The following is a 20,623-nucleotide window of genomic DNA, read 5'->3' as shown; positions in this document are numbered from 1 at the left end:
CGTCAGTGTCCACTTATAATCTTCTTGGGTATTTGACTCCCAACTATTCTCAGAAAATGCAGCAGTTAGGTGCTAGCAAAAGGGCAAGCCAAGTTATTGCACTCCAGGATGGAGAGGTTGTTTTGTTTTTGCACACCTAAGCCACACAACATCTGTGCACATCCTATCCCAATGTCTCACTCATCAATGGTGAGCTGCACAAGGATGCTACAGGCCACACGTGGCAACATGCAAGCAACACACTACCACCTCATGTCTTCTTTGCCCTGAGGTTTGATTCCCACATTTCTGGTTGTACGCTGAAGCCCAAACCAGGCACTGGGACTACACAAGTTCCCTATGTTGAGCTGGCCTTAGATACACTCATGCTTACTCTTTTCAAAAAAGAGTTGGTTGAAGACTGTTCTCACACACCCTAGGCCAAGCTGAACATGACACACACACCCCAGCTATGCGGCCTTTAGGTACTCATTGTAAACCATAGACAAACATTATCCGAATGTCCCTTTTTATCTGAATCCCAAATGTTTGAAAATGAGAACATGACTATGAGAAACTAGGATGCTGCTCCAGTCTACATTTCTGGTTTCCAAAATCTTTTTTCTTCTTTTGTTTCAGGGCCAAATACCAACAATCCACTTCATTTGTATACCTTCTCTTTCAGAGGGGTGTGTCAGACATGGCCCCCCTAAATAAAACAACAGTTCTCCACTCACCTTCAGTAATTGATGGACCAACCTTATCTAAAATGCTCCTTCATTTTCAGAGTTAACATTTTCTCACTGTTCAAAATGAAGTATTTGTTAAAATGAGAGGGGAGGGGGCGTTGACAAGCAAGAGTCCTAAAAGGACTTTTTCTTTGAAAGTTCTTTGCCATGGAAATTCTTAAGGGATATGCCTGGTAGCATTATGAATGAGTTGTTCAAGGACAATGATGCCTCCTGCTTTTGATTTATGAAATATCATAAATAGGGTTTGTGAACCATCACCATTGTTATACAGTAACAGTGTCACACACAAAAAGAACAACACAGACGGAAATTTGCTACTGGAACCTAGTGAGTCACCAATCCCATCCTTTTGAATATGTATCATGAATTGATACCCCATTGACTAAGATCATGCATTCCAACTACTTAGGCTTTGCTGCTTAATCTGTAGACATCTCAGAGCTATCTGTTGGCCACAGAGGTTATGCTGAAGCTGCCTGACAGCTGAACTACATATGATTCAGTCCCATTTACGACTCCCTTGAGAGAATTCTCCCCCCTCCCTGGTTTTGCCTTTAATCTCACAAGAAAAAAGAATTGTAATTGAATCGGGAATTCCAGAGAGTCAAAACTTTCCATTTACAGTGGTACCTCGGGTTAAGTACTTAATTCGTTCCGGAGGTCCGTTCTTAACCTGTAACTGTTCTTAACCTGAAGCACCACTTTAGCTAATGGGGCCTCCTGCTGCTGCTGTGCCGCTGGAGCACAATTTCTGTTCTCATCCTGAAGCAAAGTTCTTAAGCTGAGGTACTATTTCTGGGTTAGCAGAGACTGTAACCTGAAGTGTATGTAACCTGAAGCGTTTGTAACCTGAGGTACCACTCTATGACCATGTAAGCTATAATTATTGAAGTTTTTGCTGTAGTTGACTAACCTATGCAGATTGATAATGTTGAATCAAGTGTTGACCCCCTACATTACCTCTCCTGCCCGCTTCCTTTGCTGTTGCCTTGATGTTGGAAAACAAATTCAAGGTAAATGCCTTCAAGAAGGCAAGTGTCTCGATGTACGATCACAGCAGAGAGACACTTGTTCGGACAGAGATGGAAAGATTTATTATTGTTTAGTATGGAGGAATGGTTGTTGAAGCTATGGGAGACAAGGCTGATATGTTTGATTGGAGAGAGGTCATTGGTGACATTCATTAATGACAATAATGGGAGAACCCCTTTTTGGACTTTTTGTGTGAAAAGGAAAATGTCTGAATTTGGGACAAATGGGTCTGAAGACTGGGGAAATATTGCTTAACAGAAAGTAGAACCATTCTAGAGTGAATGTTTTGAATAATTTATTTTATGTAACTGACAGATAGAAAATTGGAAATCCTATTTATTTTTCTGTCTCTCTTTCTTTTGTTTTCCTTTGGTGTCCTCTGCTCTGGGCCATTGGAGTCCAAGGATTACACATATATGAAGGAGGTAGGTGGATGAAAGGGCCCTGGGTGAGAGTCAAGGAAGGGAAGACCTCCCTGGATAAGAGGCTGGGAGAAGAAAGGAAATCTCCCAGGTGAGAGCTGGGAGGGCCCACTACTTTCTGTGGGAGACAAAAGTTAAGAGCTACCTTTGAGAGAGGACTCTGCGTTTCCTTTTCTCTTTCTCTGTTCTTGTTCTTACCTAGATTAGTTTCTTTTAACTTACTGTATCACAAAGAAGCTTTAGCGAAATCTTATGGAAAAAGGGCAAGTTTAAATAGGAGCAGGGAGCAGGGGGGAATCACTAAAACTCACAGGCATTGTACTGCTTGAGATTTCTGAAATTATAAATATGCAGACAAGATGGTTGCTAACTCCTTAAATTCTGCTAGCATGAGGGAAGGCAAGAAAGAGGGTATCCCTGAAAGCCAGTTACTGGGAATACCAAGTGGGGACCGTACTGTTGCCCCCAGGTCCAGCTTGTGTGGATTTACCACAGGCTACTGTGGGAACAGGACACTGGATTAGATGGGCCTTTGGCCGGATACAGCGAGACGCTTCTTAGGTTATCAGCCAAAAGGTTGGAGAGTTTCTACTCATGGCTGGGTTGCATTTTATCAAAATATAAATGTAAGAATGTTAATAATGCAGATGACAACCAATCCCCTCACCGCCCACCCCCAGTTTATAAATGGCTGTGGTTAATACTATAAAATGCCATGTTTCACAAACTAAGTTTTTCTGGAAATGCAGCTTATCTCCCTGGAAAAAAGGGATATCTACGTTAATGGCGTTTTTATTTTCATAGACTTGTTATAATTCCTATTACAGTGGTACCTCGGGTTACATACGCTTCAGGTTACAAACTCCACTAACCCAGAAATAGTGCTTCAGGTTAAGAACTTTGCTTCAGGATGAGAACAGAAATCGTGCAGCGGCAGCGGGAGGCCCCATTAGCTAAAGTGGTGCTTCAGGTTAAGAACAGTTTCAGGTTAAGTATAGACCTCCGGAACGAATTAAGTACTTAACCCGAGGTACCACTGTATAGCAAAAATAAAAATTATCTGGATTGTATTACTGGTGTTTTTGACCCCCTTCTGCTTCGAGATATCATATATGCTTTCCATGATTATTTTGTTCCGTGCTTTGATTTTGCATTTTAATACAACAATACAGGAAAAAACAAATAACGGTAGGAACTCTTGTTCACACCAATATGAGGTCACTCACCACCCAACTGGCCACAACCCAACACAGAATTACTGTGCTTAAGCCCCTTTTAATCAATGGACTTAAGCTACATTGGATTTTTGCCACCCTCTTTGCAATATGGGAACATGCCCTGAATAGGTTTACGAGGTCAGACGGATCCCTCTGTCTCTTAACAATGCAGACGCTCCTTCCGTATACACTTAAGGCCACTCCACACAAGACGATTCCCCTGTTCTGTACGTGGGAGGATACAATATCCTAAGCGGCTGCTGCCAAAAATGGTACCCCTGTGTTCATTTTTTCACCTCTGCTATATGTTGTCATCCTGAACCGTTATCCTGAGCACATCGTAGCTGAGCAGGGACGTAGAATTAGAATTAGCATAATAACAGGATGCAAGGAAAGTTGAGTTCCATGCTGGGGGAAAGGGAATGTGATGCTGGGCTGCTGTTTTCAGAAGCAGGCTTGCTGTGGGGGTGGGGGCGGTTGTGTGGGTGATGTGTAGTTTCACTGTGGAAAAAACCAGACACACTGAGTTGGGAAGTGCAGCCGTGAGTATTAATTCTGCCACATGGATTAAAAGTCTCTGTATGCACTTTGTCGTTCTTCTGACCAAGCTTCTGTTCTTTCATACAGAGCTCTGACTGGTGAGGGCCATTGTGATGTGGTGGTTAGAGTGTCAAACTAGGACCTGGGAGATGAGGGTTCGAATCCCCACTCAGCCACGAAGCTTGCTGAGTCATCTTGAGCCAGTCACTGCCTTTCAGCCTAACCTACCATTTTTTTTGCTCTATAAGACTCACTTTTTCCCTCCTAAAAAGTAAGGGGAAATGTGTGTGCGTCTTATGGAGCGAATGCAGGCTGCGCAGCTATTCCAGAAGCCAGAACAGCAAGAGGGATTGCTGCTTTCACTGAGCAGCGATCCCTCTTGCTGTTCTGGCTTCTGAGATTCAGAATATTTTTTCTCTTTTTTTCCTCCTCCAAAAACTAGGTGCGTCTTGTGGTCTGGTGCGTCTTATAGAGCGAAAAATACGGTACTTCACAGGGTTGTTGTGAGGATTAAATGAGCCTTCAGCTCCTCAGAGGAAAAGAGAGGCTAGAAAAGCAATAAATGAATAAAAATTCAATAGATAAATATCAGTGTAGGGAAAATATGTGCCAATCGCACACTGAAAGATGGCTATGAATGCCAGCAAAAAACAGTGTTGTGCTTCCTTATATGATTCCCATTATAGCAATTAGGGAAGTTTTTAATGTTTGATGCTGTATTGTGTTTTTAATATTTGGTTGGAAGCCACCCAGAGTGGCTGGGGAGATGGGTGGGGTATAAATAATAAATTTATTATTATTATTATTATTATTATTATTATTATTATTATTATTATTATTATTATTATTCCTTTGTCACACTGCTTGCCTTAGTGTTGATGGCACTATTGTTGTCCTTTCCCTAGAATAGTTGCAACTGGATCCTCTGCTTCAGTCAGGTTATGCACCAATAAGCAGCCATCTCCATCGGTCTGCAAGGTTTGTATGAACAGGAAGGACTGGGCAGCGCCCCGTAAAGCTGACAATATTTTGGGGAAGCCCGAGAGAACAAAAGAGTCTTTGCTGGAATCCTGAAATGCCTGCCACAAATGTGGCGCTCGCCTATGATTCTCCATCAGCTCCACTGCCTAAAAGCAGTGTATTCCTCCGTCACTTCTTGATTGCTCTGGTCTATCATTTAGTTTTTGGCTGCAGCTTCAGATTATATTTTTGGGACTCGGGAAGAAGGGGACGGGGTGGGAGGGGGACGGGAGGGGGAGAGCCAGCCCACTGTAGAGAGAAAGAAACAGAATTGGAAAATAGAGAAGGAGAAGGAGGAGGAGGAGGAGAAAGAGAGCCAGCCAAGCAGAAACCCAGCCCAGCAAACCTCGGAACGGTTTCCTGTTGCCTCCTTCTAAAACACTTAGATTCCTTCAGACCCTTGAGAGAGGCTGAAGTTTTCTCAGCTCCACTGCCCTGTCCTTGAGGTATGGCATCAAATTCTCCTTTTCCATTCTCTGCTCTTTCTCATTCCTCTCTGTTAATGATACTAAGCAAGCGGGTCAGTTTATCAAAGATCTAACATCGGCACCTGAATCGGTGGAGAAGGGGAGTTGTATTAATGTGTGGGAATATTTTTTTTTTGCATTTTCTTGACTTTTCATTCTTGAGAATTTTGCTTGCTGCACCTTACTTTCGTTCCTCAGTTCGAAAGCTATTCCCACCCCTCTTATAGCTGAAACATGTTAATAGGCTTAGTTCAATGACATTTCAGAAAGAACAGGATTTTGCTGCTTATTTCATTGCTTTCCGCTGCTCGCCATAAATATGTGTTTATTTATTGGAAGGAGATGACAGTAATTTTCAAGCAAGTCGTTACTCTGTTGCTAGGATTTCACAATTTAATTCCTCCCCTCTAAAAAATAAAATAATAATTAGGTCTGGCACATGGAATGCAGCCTGTCATTGGTCACTTCAGGTTACGAGCATCTAAGGAACTAAACTTGTCAAGAGAACGTTATCTTAGCACATTTAGCCCAACCATATTTTTCTTTCCAGAAAAAGGCCATCAAAAGAAGAAGAAAGTTGTTGTTTTTAAAGTATACTACCCCCTGCAATTGTCGTTATTTATCTCACTGATTTGCTTTTGGCAGAGTGACAGCAGTACAGAAAGAGGATGATTTTCAAGTCAGAATGTTGTCGGGTTTTGTGTTTGTTTGTTTTTTATAAAAAAAATAACAACAGTGGATGCTAAAAGGGATTTCATTGCCTTTAAAGGCAGCCACTGCCTCCCCTGCTCTGACCCAAGAGAATAGTTCAGCTGCTCTTTTATTTTTGTTCCCTCTTGGAACAGTATTTTATTCCAAAACGTTTGCCAAGAAAAAGGCAGTTAATTTTGAATTGCAGAGTGCAATCTAAGCGCCTGGAGCAGTTTAATCTGGTGCAGATAGGAAAGAGCCCTGTTGCTCTGAGCAGTCTATTTGTGTGCGTATTGGTGGGGGACGAGGGGAAATATAACAAAAATGCAATGGATTGTGAATCTGGAAGGGTGATAAAGTTGATGGGGAGAAATTTTTATGTGTGTATGCGGAGGGGATTAAGGAAAATGCATGCACAGTCCATGAATCAGTTCAAACAAAGCCATTGTCTGCCACATAGGCACAAGCAGGAGATTGGGGGTGGGGGTGGGGAGATATCAACTTTTCAAACTTTTGCCAAGCTCCGCCTACTGGGGTGGGGGAAAGGCGCTCTTCTCTTGTATGACTCTCCCACAATGGAATGTCGGCTTCCATGGCAACCCTTTCAGGCCCTTTTGGTTCAGGAGATGCAAGACCTTTATGGCCTGAGACGCAGAAAGGAAAAGATGTGTTCAGCTGGAACTTTTCCCCTTTGCAGAATTTTAGATGCGGAAAAGTTCAAAGGTTTATTTTTCGAAGTGCTGCTTTCGGTTCTGAATCGCCCTTCTATGCAGCATCCAAAAAGAAGGAATGTAGAAAGACACAACAGAGTGCCTCTTGACTTCTCCCCAGTTGTCCTTAACTGACGTTGCAATCTATTATGGCAGAGGGGATCTCATAACACACACGTCTTCATGTCAGTAAAGTATTTCAGTTCACTCGCTATCATTCAAACTAGAGCTTGGCTTCTGCAGAGGATCAGCCAGGGCTCCATCGGGGACTGTGTGTTCAATGCTTGAACTCAGTTCTGGAATACATAAAGTAAAGTAAAGGAATATATCTTCTGTGCAAGTGTCTTTACCACTAACTATGGTGGTGGTAGTAGTAGTAGTAGTAGTACAGTGGTACCTTGGGTTACAAATGGTTCAGGTTACATATGCTTCAGGTTACAGACTCCGCTAACTCAGAATTAGTACCTCAGGTTAAGAACTTTGCTTCAGGATGAGAACAGAAATTGTGCTCTGGTGGCGCGGCAGCAGGAGGAGGCCCCATTAGCTAAAGTGGTGCTTCAGGTTAAGAACAGTTTCAGGTTAAGAACGGACCTCCGGAACCAATAAAGTACTTAACCTGAGGTACCACTGTAGTAGTAGTAGTAGTAGTAGTAGTAGTAGTAGTAGTAGTAATTGATTTATACCCCCAGCCACTCTGGGAGGCTCCCAACAGAATATTAAAAACACGAGAAAACATCAAACACTAAAAATTTCCCTAAACAGGGTTGCCTTCAGATGTCTTCTAAAAGTCAGATAGTTGTTTATTTCCTTGACATCTGTTGGGAGGGTGTTCCACAGGGCAGGTGCCACCACCGAGAAGGCCATCTGCTTAGTTCCCTGTAACTTCGCTTCTCACAGTGAGAGAACCTCCAGAAGGCCCTCGGCGCTGGACCTCAGTGTCTGGGCTGAACGATGGGGGTAGAGACGCTCCTTCAGGTATGCTGGGCCGAGGCTGTTTAGGGCTTTAAAGATCAGCACCAACACTTTGAATTGTGCTCGGAAACATACTGGGAGCCAATGTAGGTCTTTCAAGACCGGTGTTATGTGGTCTCAGCGGCCACTCCCAATCAACAGTCTAGCTGCTGGTCTGTTCCCTGCAACTCCAGATTAAGATGTAAATCTTCCAGAGCCCCAACTCTGGGACAGCCACTGTTTAATGGTATAGTGAAAGAACAGCAATTATGCCCACACAGTTATTTATGTCAGCTACATTCATGCCAGCTGTTTATATCTTAAAACAAAAGGCTATGATTAAACAAACCAGACTTTAATTAACTTTGTGCGGTACTTGATAGTTTAGGTATTCTTTATAACTTAAGAAAGTTGCTGATATCTTTTTGCACTGGAGGAGGGGTGAACTGTAGGGGTTTCACAGGTGGTGAGCATCTGGGCTTCCTTCCAGGCCAAACTTCCGGCCACTTTCCTCTTGGGACAGACTGCTGGTAGCAGACAACATGAATGCTGAGCAGCTGGCCTTGCTTTCATCATGGTGCCGCAGAATCCATAAAATAACATGACCCAAAATAACTGGAAAATTACAAGCAAAGCAAGCCCAGCTTTCCAGTGCTGGATATCTCAGACAGGACTTAGAATTTAGTCAGGTCCATCCATCCATTTATCTGTAAGCTGCCTTGAATCCCAGTCTGAGGGAAAAGCATTAATATTATTATTTATTATTATTAGCCACAATTGTGCCAAGGCACCACTTCTGCTGAGATACAGGACATCCCCCAGAGGCCCATGAGATGGCACAGGGACTTCTGGAGCAGTCTCTTATTTCCTGGTAGGAGGGAAATCTAGAGAGAGCAGAGCACAACTTCCTTGTGCTACTTTTGTCTCCACAAATGCCAACAAGAAGTCAGCGCTATCTGAAATGAACTGCCCTGAACAGCGCTGCACTGAAATGAACATGAGAGAATTGTTCTCTTGCTCCTTCCTTGCTGCCAGACATCCCTTTCACTGGGAAATGGAAGATCACCTCAGTACACCAGGGAGTGAAGTGAAGCTCTAGCCATAGCTGTCAACGTTTCCCTTTTTAAAGGGGAAATTCCCTTATTCCGAATAGGATTCCTCGCAAGAAAAGGGGAAAGTTGACAGCTATGGCTCCTTGCAGGAACCCAAATGTACAACTCCTCTTAAGCCAAAGCATTTTAAGGCCCTCTTACTTGAGAGACACCACCCCACAATAGGGAGCTGTTGTTGTCCCAACTACAGTCCCAAGCTCAGGTTTATCACCCCAATGAGAATTATGCCCCAGGCAGCACATTAAAGGTGCATGTGATTTTTCTTTCTTTCAAAAACTATTTGCTAAATAAGACTGGAAAGTATTTAGCTTGTGCAGCTAAGGACTAGCAATAAAGAGCTAGATCATATCCCTGATATTACAGTCATATAAAGCTTTCCCTTTATCTTTACGGTGAAAATTACCTGCTGTTTCCTCTGCCCTTAAGCCTTGGATATTCTGACATGTATCATTTTCTCTGCAGTTAAAGCCACACATTTGATACTAGGGAGCTGAATTATTGGGTAGTTCTCTTGAACAAGTTCTTAAAATGATGACACTTTATGCAGTGCTTCTGCCAGAGCAGACTAACATCAGCTTGTTTTTACAGAGGAGAAAATGAAAGGGATCACCATTTTCCAGCAGGAAAGGGAGGACTTAATGTGTGTGCCTAGCAGTACAAAGTGGAGTCAGAAATGAAATCTCCATCCTGAGCTCCTTCAGGAGGAAGGACAGGATTGATGATGATGATGATGATGATTATGTTACCCAACCATTTCCCAAGCTTTCCTCCCCTCATAGTATTACATCTTCGTAAGCTTTTAGCTAGTGTGGCTTTTGAAACATGGAGTTACTAGCAGTGGCGTAACGCCCTTTGCCAGAGCCCAGAGAAGATGAGCATGCATGTGCCCCAGGCTCATCCAGCCCTTGCCACTGATGTCGCTGGGCGGGTGTTCAGGTGTTCAGGCATGCAGGAGCAGGGTGTGGAGGGTGCCCTTCACCGTCTGCACTCCCCCGCCCCTATCGCCAGTGGGCAAGCTCTGCTGTGCTGGGCAGGGTCGGGACACGCAGAAGGTGATCTTCAGCCTCTGTGCTATCCAGTCCCTGCCGCAGGGTGCAAGGGGGATCTCAGTGGGGTGGGGAGCTCCTGGTTCACACACACACAGATTGTTCGCCCAGGGCAATATCCCCCATTCCCCCCCCCATGCCACTGGTTACTAGACAGTCTTTAATGTTGTAAATTGCTACTTGGGTTTAATAATTGGAAATGAAATGGTGATGCAATCAGTCTCCCTGAAGATGAACAAGACAGGGTTAGTCCAGCATCCACAAGATGCTTATGGGAAGCCTGCAAGCAAGATCTGAGCACAGCAGCACTCTCCCCTCCTGCGGCTTTCAGCAAACTTGCATTCTGTTCATGGAGGCAGAATGCAGCCCCCAGGGTTAGTAGCCATCGATAGCCTTCTCCTCCATGAGGTTTCAAAGCAAGCTGCGCTGCATTCATTTATTTTTGAACAACTTTCTATGGGGTTTTTATAAACAGAAAGCTGCATTTTAAAAGTATTACCGTTGCAGCAACAGCTATCACACAGCCCCCCCATTTCATTTATATATATTTTTAAAATGTGGCATAGCACTTCAAGCAGGACCAGATAGCTGAGCCCACTCTTTATTTAACCTCCTTCTAATTCTGCGGTGTAGGGTTACTCTCAGGCATTGTGAGAAATTCAGCTTGGTGCTGCTGCACCTCAACTGCTACCAGGTATACTTGATGATAGAGGAGGCTGACCATCAGAGAGCATTTGCCCAAGGCCCCCTCTGCCTGGCTCAGTGGACTTCCTCCCATGTTAGTGACTGTCTGCAAGCTACAAGCACAAACCGCTCGCTCATGGTACTCATCTGCAAACCTTGGTTTGCGGTTTGAAGGCTTTCTCCATGAGCAACAGTTGCAAAAGGGATCCGTTTTGTTTAGGATCCTGGTCAAGCCATAGTAGAAGGTAAAGGACCCCAGGACGGTTAAGTCCAGGCAAAGGCGACTGGGGTGCGGTGTTCATCTCACTTTCAGGCCGAGGGAGCTGGCGTTTGTCCACAGACAGCTTTCTGGGTCATGTGACCAGCATGACTAAACCACTTCTGGGGCAACAGCACACCGTGACGGAAACCAGAGTGCACAGAAATGCCGTTTACCTCCCCACCGCAGCGGTTCCTATTTATCTACTTGCACTAGTGTGCCTCTGAACTGCTAGGTTGGCCGGAGCTGGGACAGAGCAACAGGAACTCACCCCGTTGCACGGATTTGAACTGCCAACCTTCTGATCGGCAAGTCCAAGAGGCTCAGTGGTTTAGACCACAGCACCATACTAGTCAACTTAACTGATTGATAAAGAGCCGATCCTGAAGAAACATTTGGCTCTATCTGAACACTCGTAAGGCTTCTTGCACCCTCTCAAATCTGCACCAGAGGGTTTGCTGAACTCTCCAGAACAGAGGGCAACAGCAAAAAGTGGGAATTAGTGAGAATTACCTTCCTTCCCAGTCCATTCACAGAATTTTTTGCTGGAGCAATGAGTTGGCCATGAACAGAAGGACCCAACTAGAAGCATCTCTTCATAAATGCTGCATTTGAGCCACATTCATATAATGCTGCTACATGGACAGATGTTGCGCAGCTCTTCTCAGAAAGAAAAGGCTCAGGATAAGTGAGCATATTGATGACTGTGCACACTATGATAGCTTTTTAAGAGAGACATGAATTGGCAACATGGGTTAATACCCCCACCATGTCAAACCAGGGTTGGAAGAGTAGTTAGAACGAAGGGTGTGAGAAAAGGGGTGCAGGCTCTAGCCTTGCTCCATGACTCCACATCCTTTAAATGAGATGGAATGTGAACAAAGAGGACAGCAAAGAGAACTTTGTGGTCATTTCAAATGCTGGGTAATGAACGTTATCCTTCCTTGGGAAAAGGCAGAGAAAGCAGTCCACGCTGTCCAGAGGAAGCCACCAATGCTAATCTTAGAGAGAGGGGAGAAAAGAGAATATCTGCTAAGAGATGCTTGAGATATGCAGTTAATAAAAGGCAGCCACCAAAGCCACCTAAATTGCTGGTGTGGAAAAAGGATGATCACATCTTTTCAAAGCTCTTTTAAATAACTCTGGTCTCATTATTCATTATCATCATAAGGTGCTGTTTTGCATAGGAACATATGTCAAAAGGAAAGAGCAAGGAAAGGTGGCCTGATGTACGTGTTCTGCAATGGACTCTAGGCATTAAAGACAGCAAGGCAAAATGGTGGAGTCAACTAGGACAAAAGAAACCCTTACAACAGCCTGTGTGCTGCATTCCAGATATCACGGGGGGGGGGGGACACCCAGGGGAGATGCCCTGGTGGGAACCTTCCTTAGCTCTGCAGCAGCTACCAGTTTCAAGCCTATTCTGGGTATAATGTGGACTTGAATGTTGATTTAAAGTGGGGATTCAATATTCCGCTGTTCCTCGCAGACTATAGACCACAAGGCAACAAAGAGGTACATGTGGCACCCAAGGGAAATTGCCAGGAAAGGGAGTTTATGCAAACTGCACATAGTGCGCTTTCCCTTTCACAAAAAGCTTTCTCTGGGATTGTTGTGTCAGATGCAATGGTGTAGTAGCAAATATTGAAGAGCTCATCATGACAACCTTCATAGCCACACCGTAAAGGAGTGTCCAAAAGTACAGGCAGCTGCACTGATCCCTATATTTATGTGTGCATAAATGTGTGCGACACACACACACACATGCACACCAAAATGTAGAAGTACATAGCATATTACCAAATTGATTAGAATGAATATGACCACAATCCAATGTAGTTTCCTGGTAATAAGCACTATGCATAAGGGAAACCATGCATAAGTTTATAGCCATGTCAATCAAAAACTTGAACCATCTTGCAAAGAAGTGTTGCCATTTAACCTGCTAGCATGAAGTAAGAACCCCAAACCAAAGGAAAGAAGTTTCCATCCTCTGCTTGACTATTTCCCTCCTTCTCTGACTGTTCTAAATGACACAAATAAGCTTGAAAGCTTTATTATCATGTCACTCACTTGCAAGGAGAGTTTGTCAAGTACCCTAGCACCCCAGCATATGACATCATTGTTCTTGCACTTTCCTACATGACTTCCAACCCCAATTAGATCATGGGAAAAAGGCAACACTTCTGCAGGATAGGAGTGTAGCTGTGATTTATTTGTTCTTGGGGTGGGGACGGACTCTGCACATGCTGAGAAGCTGTCTTTTCCTCCCATGGGATATATAGAGAAATCACTCCAGTTAAAGAAAAGCATGGGATCCTTATCAAATGTCAGCACCATTTATAGAACCAGATACCAACCGAAGCCTACACAGCAAGCCCTGGCTGAAACTAAACACAGAATCTGGTTCTTCTGTAGTTCAAACTAGGATAGTGACCATGCCACTTAAACCTTATTTGAAGTTCTGTTCCTTGGGACAACTAGCTTTTGCATCTGTTCTGTGTTCCAACCTACTCCTGGGAAACAAGAGTGTTGGGAAAGGGGGATTGCATCTGCATTCATGAGGATATGAATGCATGTGCGTTAATCCACTTTGCAGATCCAAACTCTGAGTCTTGGCACTGAGAAGCATGTTCGTGGGTTGAGCCCCTGTGAGCCCCGGGTCTGGCTCAAATTAAGCCCCAGCAGCATGCCTTGAGTCATTTGATTTTCCACAGATAGCCGTGTGATGGCTGCTGCACAGGTCTTCATTGCGAGAACATCACACTATGCATTTGACACTGCTATTGCAAAGTACCAAGGGTACGGCTGGAAGGCCTCAGCCAAAGCAGCTCCTCTTAGACAAAAAATAAGTCTTATGGAGGCTTTTCTGGACATTTTTGTTTTTCAAATAAACTTGTTTCCTGTCTCCAGCGACAGACGTTTATGTAAAGCTTGTTTGCTCAGAGAGTTGATCCATGTCCCTTCTACCTCCAAGCACAACAGTGGCTGTTCTCAGTGTTTGCTGGCCTGCTGTCAGATGGGCTCCTATACCTCAGCACAGCCCCGGGCCTTGAAATCTGATATTCTCTGGGGCAAGGAACACCACTTGAGATCCTCATCCAATATTGACCAGGGTGGCTCAAGGGGTGTTGTCTTCTGAAAGCAGCCCCTTGACACCTGGCTCGTAGCTGCTGAACCTCAGCGAAGTTGTCGGACCTTGGTCATCAGTGGACCTCGGAAGCAAGGCAAGAAAGAGCCCCGCTAGGCAAAGCACAAGAAAATCCCTTGTAGATCCAGGAGGAGGGAAACAGCCAGATGCAGCTGTACTTTTCCACCCCCAAAAATGCCATTTAAAAGGGGAAGAGCTATTGACCTCAGCTTCAGGTCTTGGCAGTGACGAAGGATGCTTTCACCAGCCTCCAGAGCAAATAAAGGCAAGAGGAAAGGACTTGGTGTACTGAACAGCAGGAGAAGAGGTGGGGGCAGAGGAAAGGGCTGTCTGCATTAGACAGCCGCCAAGTCAATGGGAAATAGGCCCCCTACATAGCCAACGTGGTACTCTCCAGATGTTGTTAGGCTGCAACTCCCATCAGCCCCAAGCAGCCTGGTCAGGGATGGTGGGATATGTAGTTCAAAGCATCTAGAGGGCACAAAGTTGGTTACTCCTGCCTTACTCTATACTAACCAAAAAGTGTCTGTAATGATGAACTGTCAGGCACATCCATGATTTTGCATGAAACCTTGTTGCATCTTCATGAATGGTTATAGTTCTCTTACCATGATCTAACCACATACACAAAAAATACATCATGCAAAACATGCTGGAGGCTGCAGCATGAACGTTTTTAGAAAGTTACAGTGTAAATATTGCTAAAGCCTGCTACATTTGGCATAAATAAAAGCTGAGATGGAAATTTCAGACATCAGCCTTTCTGTAGTGCATTGAAGGCAACATGTTTGGGAAACGATTCCACATTTTGGGCGCAAAGGGAGCATGCTGCAACCTGCCATAGAAATGCCAGGAAATGCATTCATATTAGATCTGCAATATATTGAGAGGGGGAGGGAAATCAGCCACATTTTGTATGAGGTTGCATTTAGGTGTGAAATATGTTTGTAGGTAGGGAGCTACTTTGCAGAGTTCAAATTTTGAAAGTACTGAGTTGGAGTTCAGAATTTTATATCCCGTAGTTTAAAACTTGGGAGACTTCTGGTTTGTGAAAATATTTCACTGTTAGATAAATATTTCACTCAGGCTTGCACTACAAATGAAAAATAAAAACCACTGCCAGTGTTGTCTTTATATTTTGTCGTACATCTGCGGTCCTGGAGGTTTTGCTGAATATGATTAGAAGGGACCAGTTGGTTAAAGGTATACAAGTCGGAGCTAAACAGTACAAATTGAGAGCATTTGCGGATGACTTAGTATTGACATTACAGGAGCCAGAATCTAGTACTAAAAGGGTTTTAGAACTGATTCAAGAATTTGGTCAGGTTGCAGGATTTAAACTGAATAAGCTAAAAACCAAGGTTTTAGAGAAAAATTTAACACCGATTGAGAGAGAGAGGTTTCAGAATGAGACAGGATTGACAGTGGTCAAGAAAGTGAAATACCTGGGGATTAATATGACAGCAAAAAATGGGAATTTATTTAAAGACAACTATAAAAAATGCTGGGCCGAAGTGAAAAAAGATTTAGAAATTTGGTCAAATTTGAAGCTTTCACTGCTGGGTCGTATTGCTGTGATAAAAATGAATGTATTGCCTAGAATGTTGTTTCTGTTTCAAACATTGCAAATTGTGGACAAGATGGACTGTTTCAAGAAGTGGCAGAGAGATATTTCTAGATTTGTCTGGCAGGGCAAGAAGCCCAGAATAAAATTTAAGATATTAACTGATGCAAAGGAAAGGGGTGGATTTGCCCTGCCAGACTTTAAACTTTACTATGAATCAGCAGCTTTTTGCTGGTTGAAAGAATGGCTACTTCTTGAAAATACAGACATTTTGGATTTAGAAGGTTTTAACAACGTATTTGGATGGCATGCATATCTGTGGTATGATAAGATCAAAGCACATAAAGCATTCAAGAATCATATTGTTAGGAAAGCATTGTTTAATGTCTGAATAAGATATAAGGATTTACTGGAAAACAAAACCCCAAGGTGGTTGTCACCGATGGAAGCAAAAGCACAGAAAAAGCTCAATATGGAGGCCAAGTGGCCGAAATATTGGGAAATTCTGGAACAAGAGGGAGATAGACTGAAATTGCAGAGTTTTGAGAAACTAAAAAACAAAGTGCGAGATTGGCTTCATTATTATCAGATAATGGAGGCATATAATTCGGACAAGAAAATTGGTTTCCAGGTGGAAAAATCAAAATTAGAAACAGAACTGTTAGAACCCAAAACTAAGATTTTGTCAAAGGTGTATAACTTGCTGTTGAAATGGAATACTCAGGATGAAACGGTCAAATCTGCTATGATTAAATGGGCACAAGATGTTGGACATAACATAATGATGGCTGACTGGGAACAGTTATGGACCACAGGTATGAAGTTTACGGCATGCAATGCCTTAAGAGAGAATATTATGAAAATGGTATACAGGTGGTACATGACCCCAGTCAAGCTTGCAAAAATCTATCATTTGCCCGATAATAAATGTTGGAAATGTAAAGGAACTGAAGGTACATTGTTTCACCTTTGGTGGACGTGCCCAAGGATTAAGGCTTTCTGGGAGATGATATATAATGAACTGAAAAAGGTATTTAAATATACCTTCTTGAAGAAACCAGAGGCCTTTCTCCTAGGCATAGTCGGCCAATTGGTGCCAAAGAAGGACAGAACTTTTTTTATGTATGCCACAACAGCAGCAAGAATACTCATTGCAAAGTATTGGAAGACACAAGATCTACCCACCCTGGAAGAATGGCAGATGAAGGTGATGGACTACATGGAACTGGCGGAAATGACTGGCAGAATCCGAGACCAGGGAGAAGAGTCGGTGGAAGAAGATTGGAAGAAATTTAAAGACTATCTACAGAAATATTGTAAAATTAATGAATGTTAGAATGATGTTGGATAGAAATTAAGTGGTTTTCAGCTGTAATACTATAAGGTAATATGAAAAATTGATTATTAATAGGCAAAAAATTAACGTTATAATATTTTAAGATTAATGATTAGGATAAACAAAGAGGGTAAGGATTTGCTGAACCAGCAAACTGAACTGGAATACAAAAAAGGGAGGCGTGAGGAGGTCCGGGAAATAAGCTAATGAAAAATAAGCAATGGAAAGAATGAGTTGTTTTTAATCATTTTTATTTTGTATTTTTTTTAATTACTTTTTTATTTTTTACTCTGTAATCCTTTGAAAATTTGAATAAATGTCTTATATTTTGTCGTACATCTGTCACATGAACCTGCTATCAATAGGGAAGGTCATTTGTGAGAGATCTGTATGCATCAGTCTCATAATCTTATTGTGAATACAAATTCCATATTCTCCTGGATTTCCCTTCTTTGTTAGAAGCAGGAAGTGATCAATGAACAATAGATTGTGTCTGAGCAATTGAAGAGGCATTTGGCAATAGCATGTTGTATCAGTTGGTCTGGATTTCCAGATGCCCACCAGTTTGTACCCACTAGTACTCTGTGAGTGGTTTTTCAGATTAACAAAGAGTTCATATATCATTTTACAGCCAACACATTCAGATTCTTGCCTGCATGCTAGGCACAGCAAGAGATTCCCCTTTCTTCACAGTTCATACCACTTTTCATGGACACAGATATTCAAGTTCTACAAATTGCATCTGGAGTAGACAAGATAGCTCCATATAGGAGCACTGTCCATCTGTATCAACACTCTACTCTTAGGAAAATAGGTGAAGGTCTGAAAACTCTCAGCAGGAAATATATAGGCCTGTAGAAGAAGAAGATTCTGTAGTTGCAGCCTCTGTGGTATGCCAGACTGCAGATAAGCAAAGAATTTAATCACTCAGGATTTCCGCAGTTTGTTTCCCCAGTGCTTTCTGGCAAGATCTTCCTTGGGCAAGGATGGACATGTCTTAATGCTATTGCATTTGAAAGATAGGGCTTTGCACCAGCAGGAAGATGGTTTGGACATTACATGATGCAGAGAATAACACTGACTTCCACTTTCCCACCCTTATTTTTCCCCTTCTGAAATATTTTTGGCTCCCAGCAAAACTTTCATGTTTTTGTTTTTAAATCCAAAGAATATTTAAATCCTTCTATGGTTATCTGTTATGCACAGTTCTGCAATGTAGTTAATAGGAAAAAGCTCATTTTAGGCCCTTTATTTTCCCCTGCTACCCACAATGTCTGAAACAGAGATTATTACTGAAACATTAACAGGTAAAATTTATGGATGCCAGGTTTCAGCCCAGAAATAGTGTCTCTGCCTTCTATTTCTCTGCCACCTCTCCCGCTGCATTTCCTTCTTTGCTTGTAAGGGTTCAAAATGAAGGCTTGCTTTGCTAGGTCCAGGAAGTCAGTGGATGGAGGTCATTGTGGTGTCTAGCCTTTCAACAGGCTCCACAAGGCCACCAAGTTCAATGAAATTTACCCACTGGGCATGTGCTTGGTCAGGGATTTCAGCCTAAAAATCCAGGAAGAAATTTCTGACAATAAGAGCTTTATTGGAACCAACTCCCTTAGGAGACTCCCCTTCATTACAGGTTTTGAGGCAGAGGTTAGATGGCCAGTTGTCATGGATGTTTTAGTTGAGATTCCCTTGGGGTCCCTTCCAATTCTACAATTCTTTGATTCTATCTATTGTTGAAGGGAGGAAACTGTAGGTATAATCCTTCCATCAGCTAATGTTAATCAAGTTCATGTATGAATTGTTCTGCAGAAGACTTCAGCTTTAAGTTCAAGTCATTTTCATTACTCCCATTGCTTTCTTTTTTGAAGCATCCTTGCAGGTCATCAGTGTCAACTATGTCAAAACCCTTATCTACCCTTACTTATTCTTTCTGTAAGAAGAAACAGTAACATGAAAACATGGTGTTGTGGTTACAATGTTTTACTCAGCACAGAGCTCAAATCCTCATTTGAGCTCACCATGATTTGGGGCCACTCACTATCTATCAACTTAGCCAACCTCATAAGGTTGCTGTGAGAATAAAATTCGGGGAGGATCAAGCATGCTACCCTAAATTCCTTGGAGGAAGGGTGGAATAAACTGCAATAAATGAAAATAATAAACTGACTCTCGTGCAATAAAGCCCATAATTTCAATTAAAATTAATACAGTAGAATATAGTACTCAATCCCCACCCTAATATAAGTCAAACGTTTCCTCTTCTCTCTCCAGACTTCAAACAAAGATGCGGGCCTGGATTTTCTTCCTCTTCTGCCTGGCAGGCAAGGCCCTGGCAGCACCGGTAAGTATTGAACTTAGATCAAATAAATTTTTTTTTAATTTTTTTTTTAAATGCTTTTATTGAATCCAGCTCTTTATACATTTTATCTATTTTACAACAACTCATATCCATTTTCGACTTCCTTCAACGTCGCTGACATTCTTTCATAGTTATTCTTTTAATACACATTCCATTCTTCCATATTGCCATTTACCCCTCCTTTCCTCCTATATTCCTATTAAACAATATTCATTAGTTCTTTACAAAGCCTCTTTAAATCCCACCAGCGTTGTATTTACACCATAGTTATTTTCCAGGTAACACACAAATTTCTCCCAGTCCTTTATAAATTTTTGGTCTTTTGTATATCTAATCTTCCCTGTTAATTTGTCCAATTCTGCGTATTCTATTAATTTTGCTCTCCATTCTTCTACCTTTGGAATTTCCTCCTGCTTCCACCTCTGTGCCAACACTATTCTGGCGGCTGTTACGGCATACTGGAAAAATTTATGATCTTTCCTTCTGATATCCTTCCCTACAATACCTAATAAAAAAGCCTCTGGTCTTTTCACAAAAGTATACCTCAATATCTTTTTCATCTCGTTATAAATCTCTTCCCAGAAGCTTTTAACTTTCTTACACTCCCACCACTGGTGGAAGAATGTACCTTCTTTGAGTTTACATTTCCAGCATTTGTTATCTACTTTATACATCTTTGCCAGTCTTACAGGAGATAAATACCATCTGTAGAGCATTTTCATCATATTTTCTTTCAATATCATACAGGCAGTAAATTTTATATTCTCTTTCCACAACCTTTCCCAATCCTCCCATTGAATATTGTATCCCAGATCCTTTGCCCATTGCACCATCACCGACTTCTCCTCCTCATCCTTCATATACCACTCTAACATTATTTTGTACATTTTTGATAGGTTTTTAGATTCACTATTTATTATCTCTTTTTGAAAGATTGATTCTTTTTCTACATACCCCCTTTCCTTCAGCTCTTTTTTAAACATTTCATTAATTTGGAAGTAGTGTAGCCAGTCATATGTTAATGTTTTAACTTGGTCATATGGTTTTATTTTCCACTTGCCTCCTTCGTTGATAACCATTTCTCCATATGTTCCCCACTTTCCTCTCATGTTAGTTTTCTTAACACACATTATTTCTAACGGGGATAGCCAATGTGGGACTTTTGGTTCTAATATGTTTTTATATCTATCCCAGACTTCTATTAGTGCTCCTCTAAAAATATGGTTTCCGAATCCCTTGTGTAGCCTCTTTTTATCACACCATAGATATGCGTGCCACCCAAATTTGTTATTATACCCTTCCAAATCTAGTAATTCTTTGTCTTCCAATTTTACC

The 20,623-nt window shown here is 42.3% G+C and overlaps 1 protein-coding gene across 1 annotated transcript in view; it reads left to right on the top strand.

The window, feature by feature from the left end:
• Positions 1 to 5,248: 5,248 nt before the first annotated feature.
• Positions 5,249 to 20,623, top strand: part of SPARC (secreted protein acidic and cysteine rich) — a 30,029-nt gene continuing 14,654 nt past the window's right edge. The window contains exons 1-2 of the mRNA XM_082211832.1: positions 5,249 to 5,408; positions 19,201 to 19,270. Coding sequence (XP_082067958.1) covers positions 19,214 to 19,270 — 57 coding nt within the window. The 5' untranslated portion in view covers positions 5,249 to 5,408; positions 19,201 to 19,213. The remainder of the gene's footprint in view (positions 5,409 to 19,200; positions 19,271 to 20,623) is intronic.

The sequence above is a fragment of the Podarcis vaucheri genome (genome assembly GCF_965113315.1).
Source record: "Podarcis vaucheri genome assembly, chromosome: 2".
Lineage (NCBI taxonomy): Eukaryota > Metazoa > Chordata > Lepidosauria > Squamata > Lacertidae > Podarcis > Podarcis vaucheri.
This window is presented reverse-complemented; position numbering and strand designations above follow the sequence as displayed.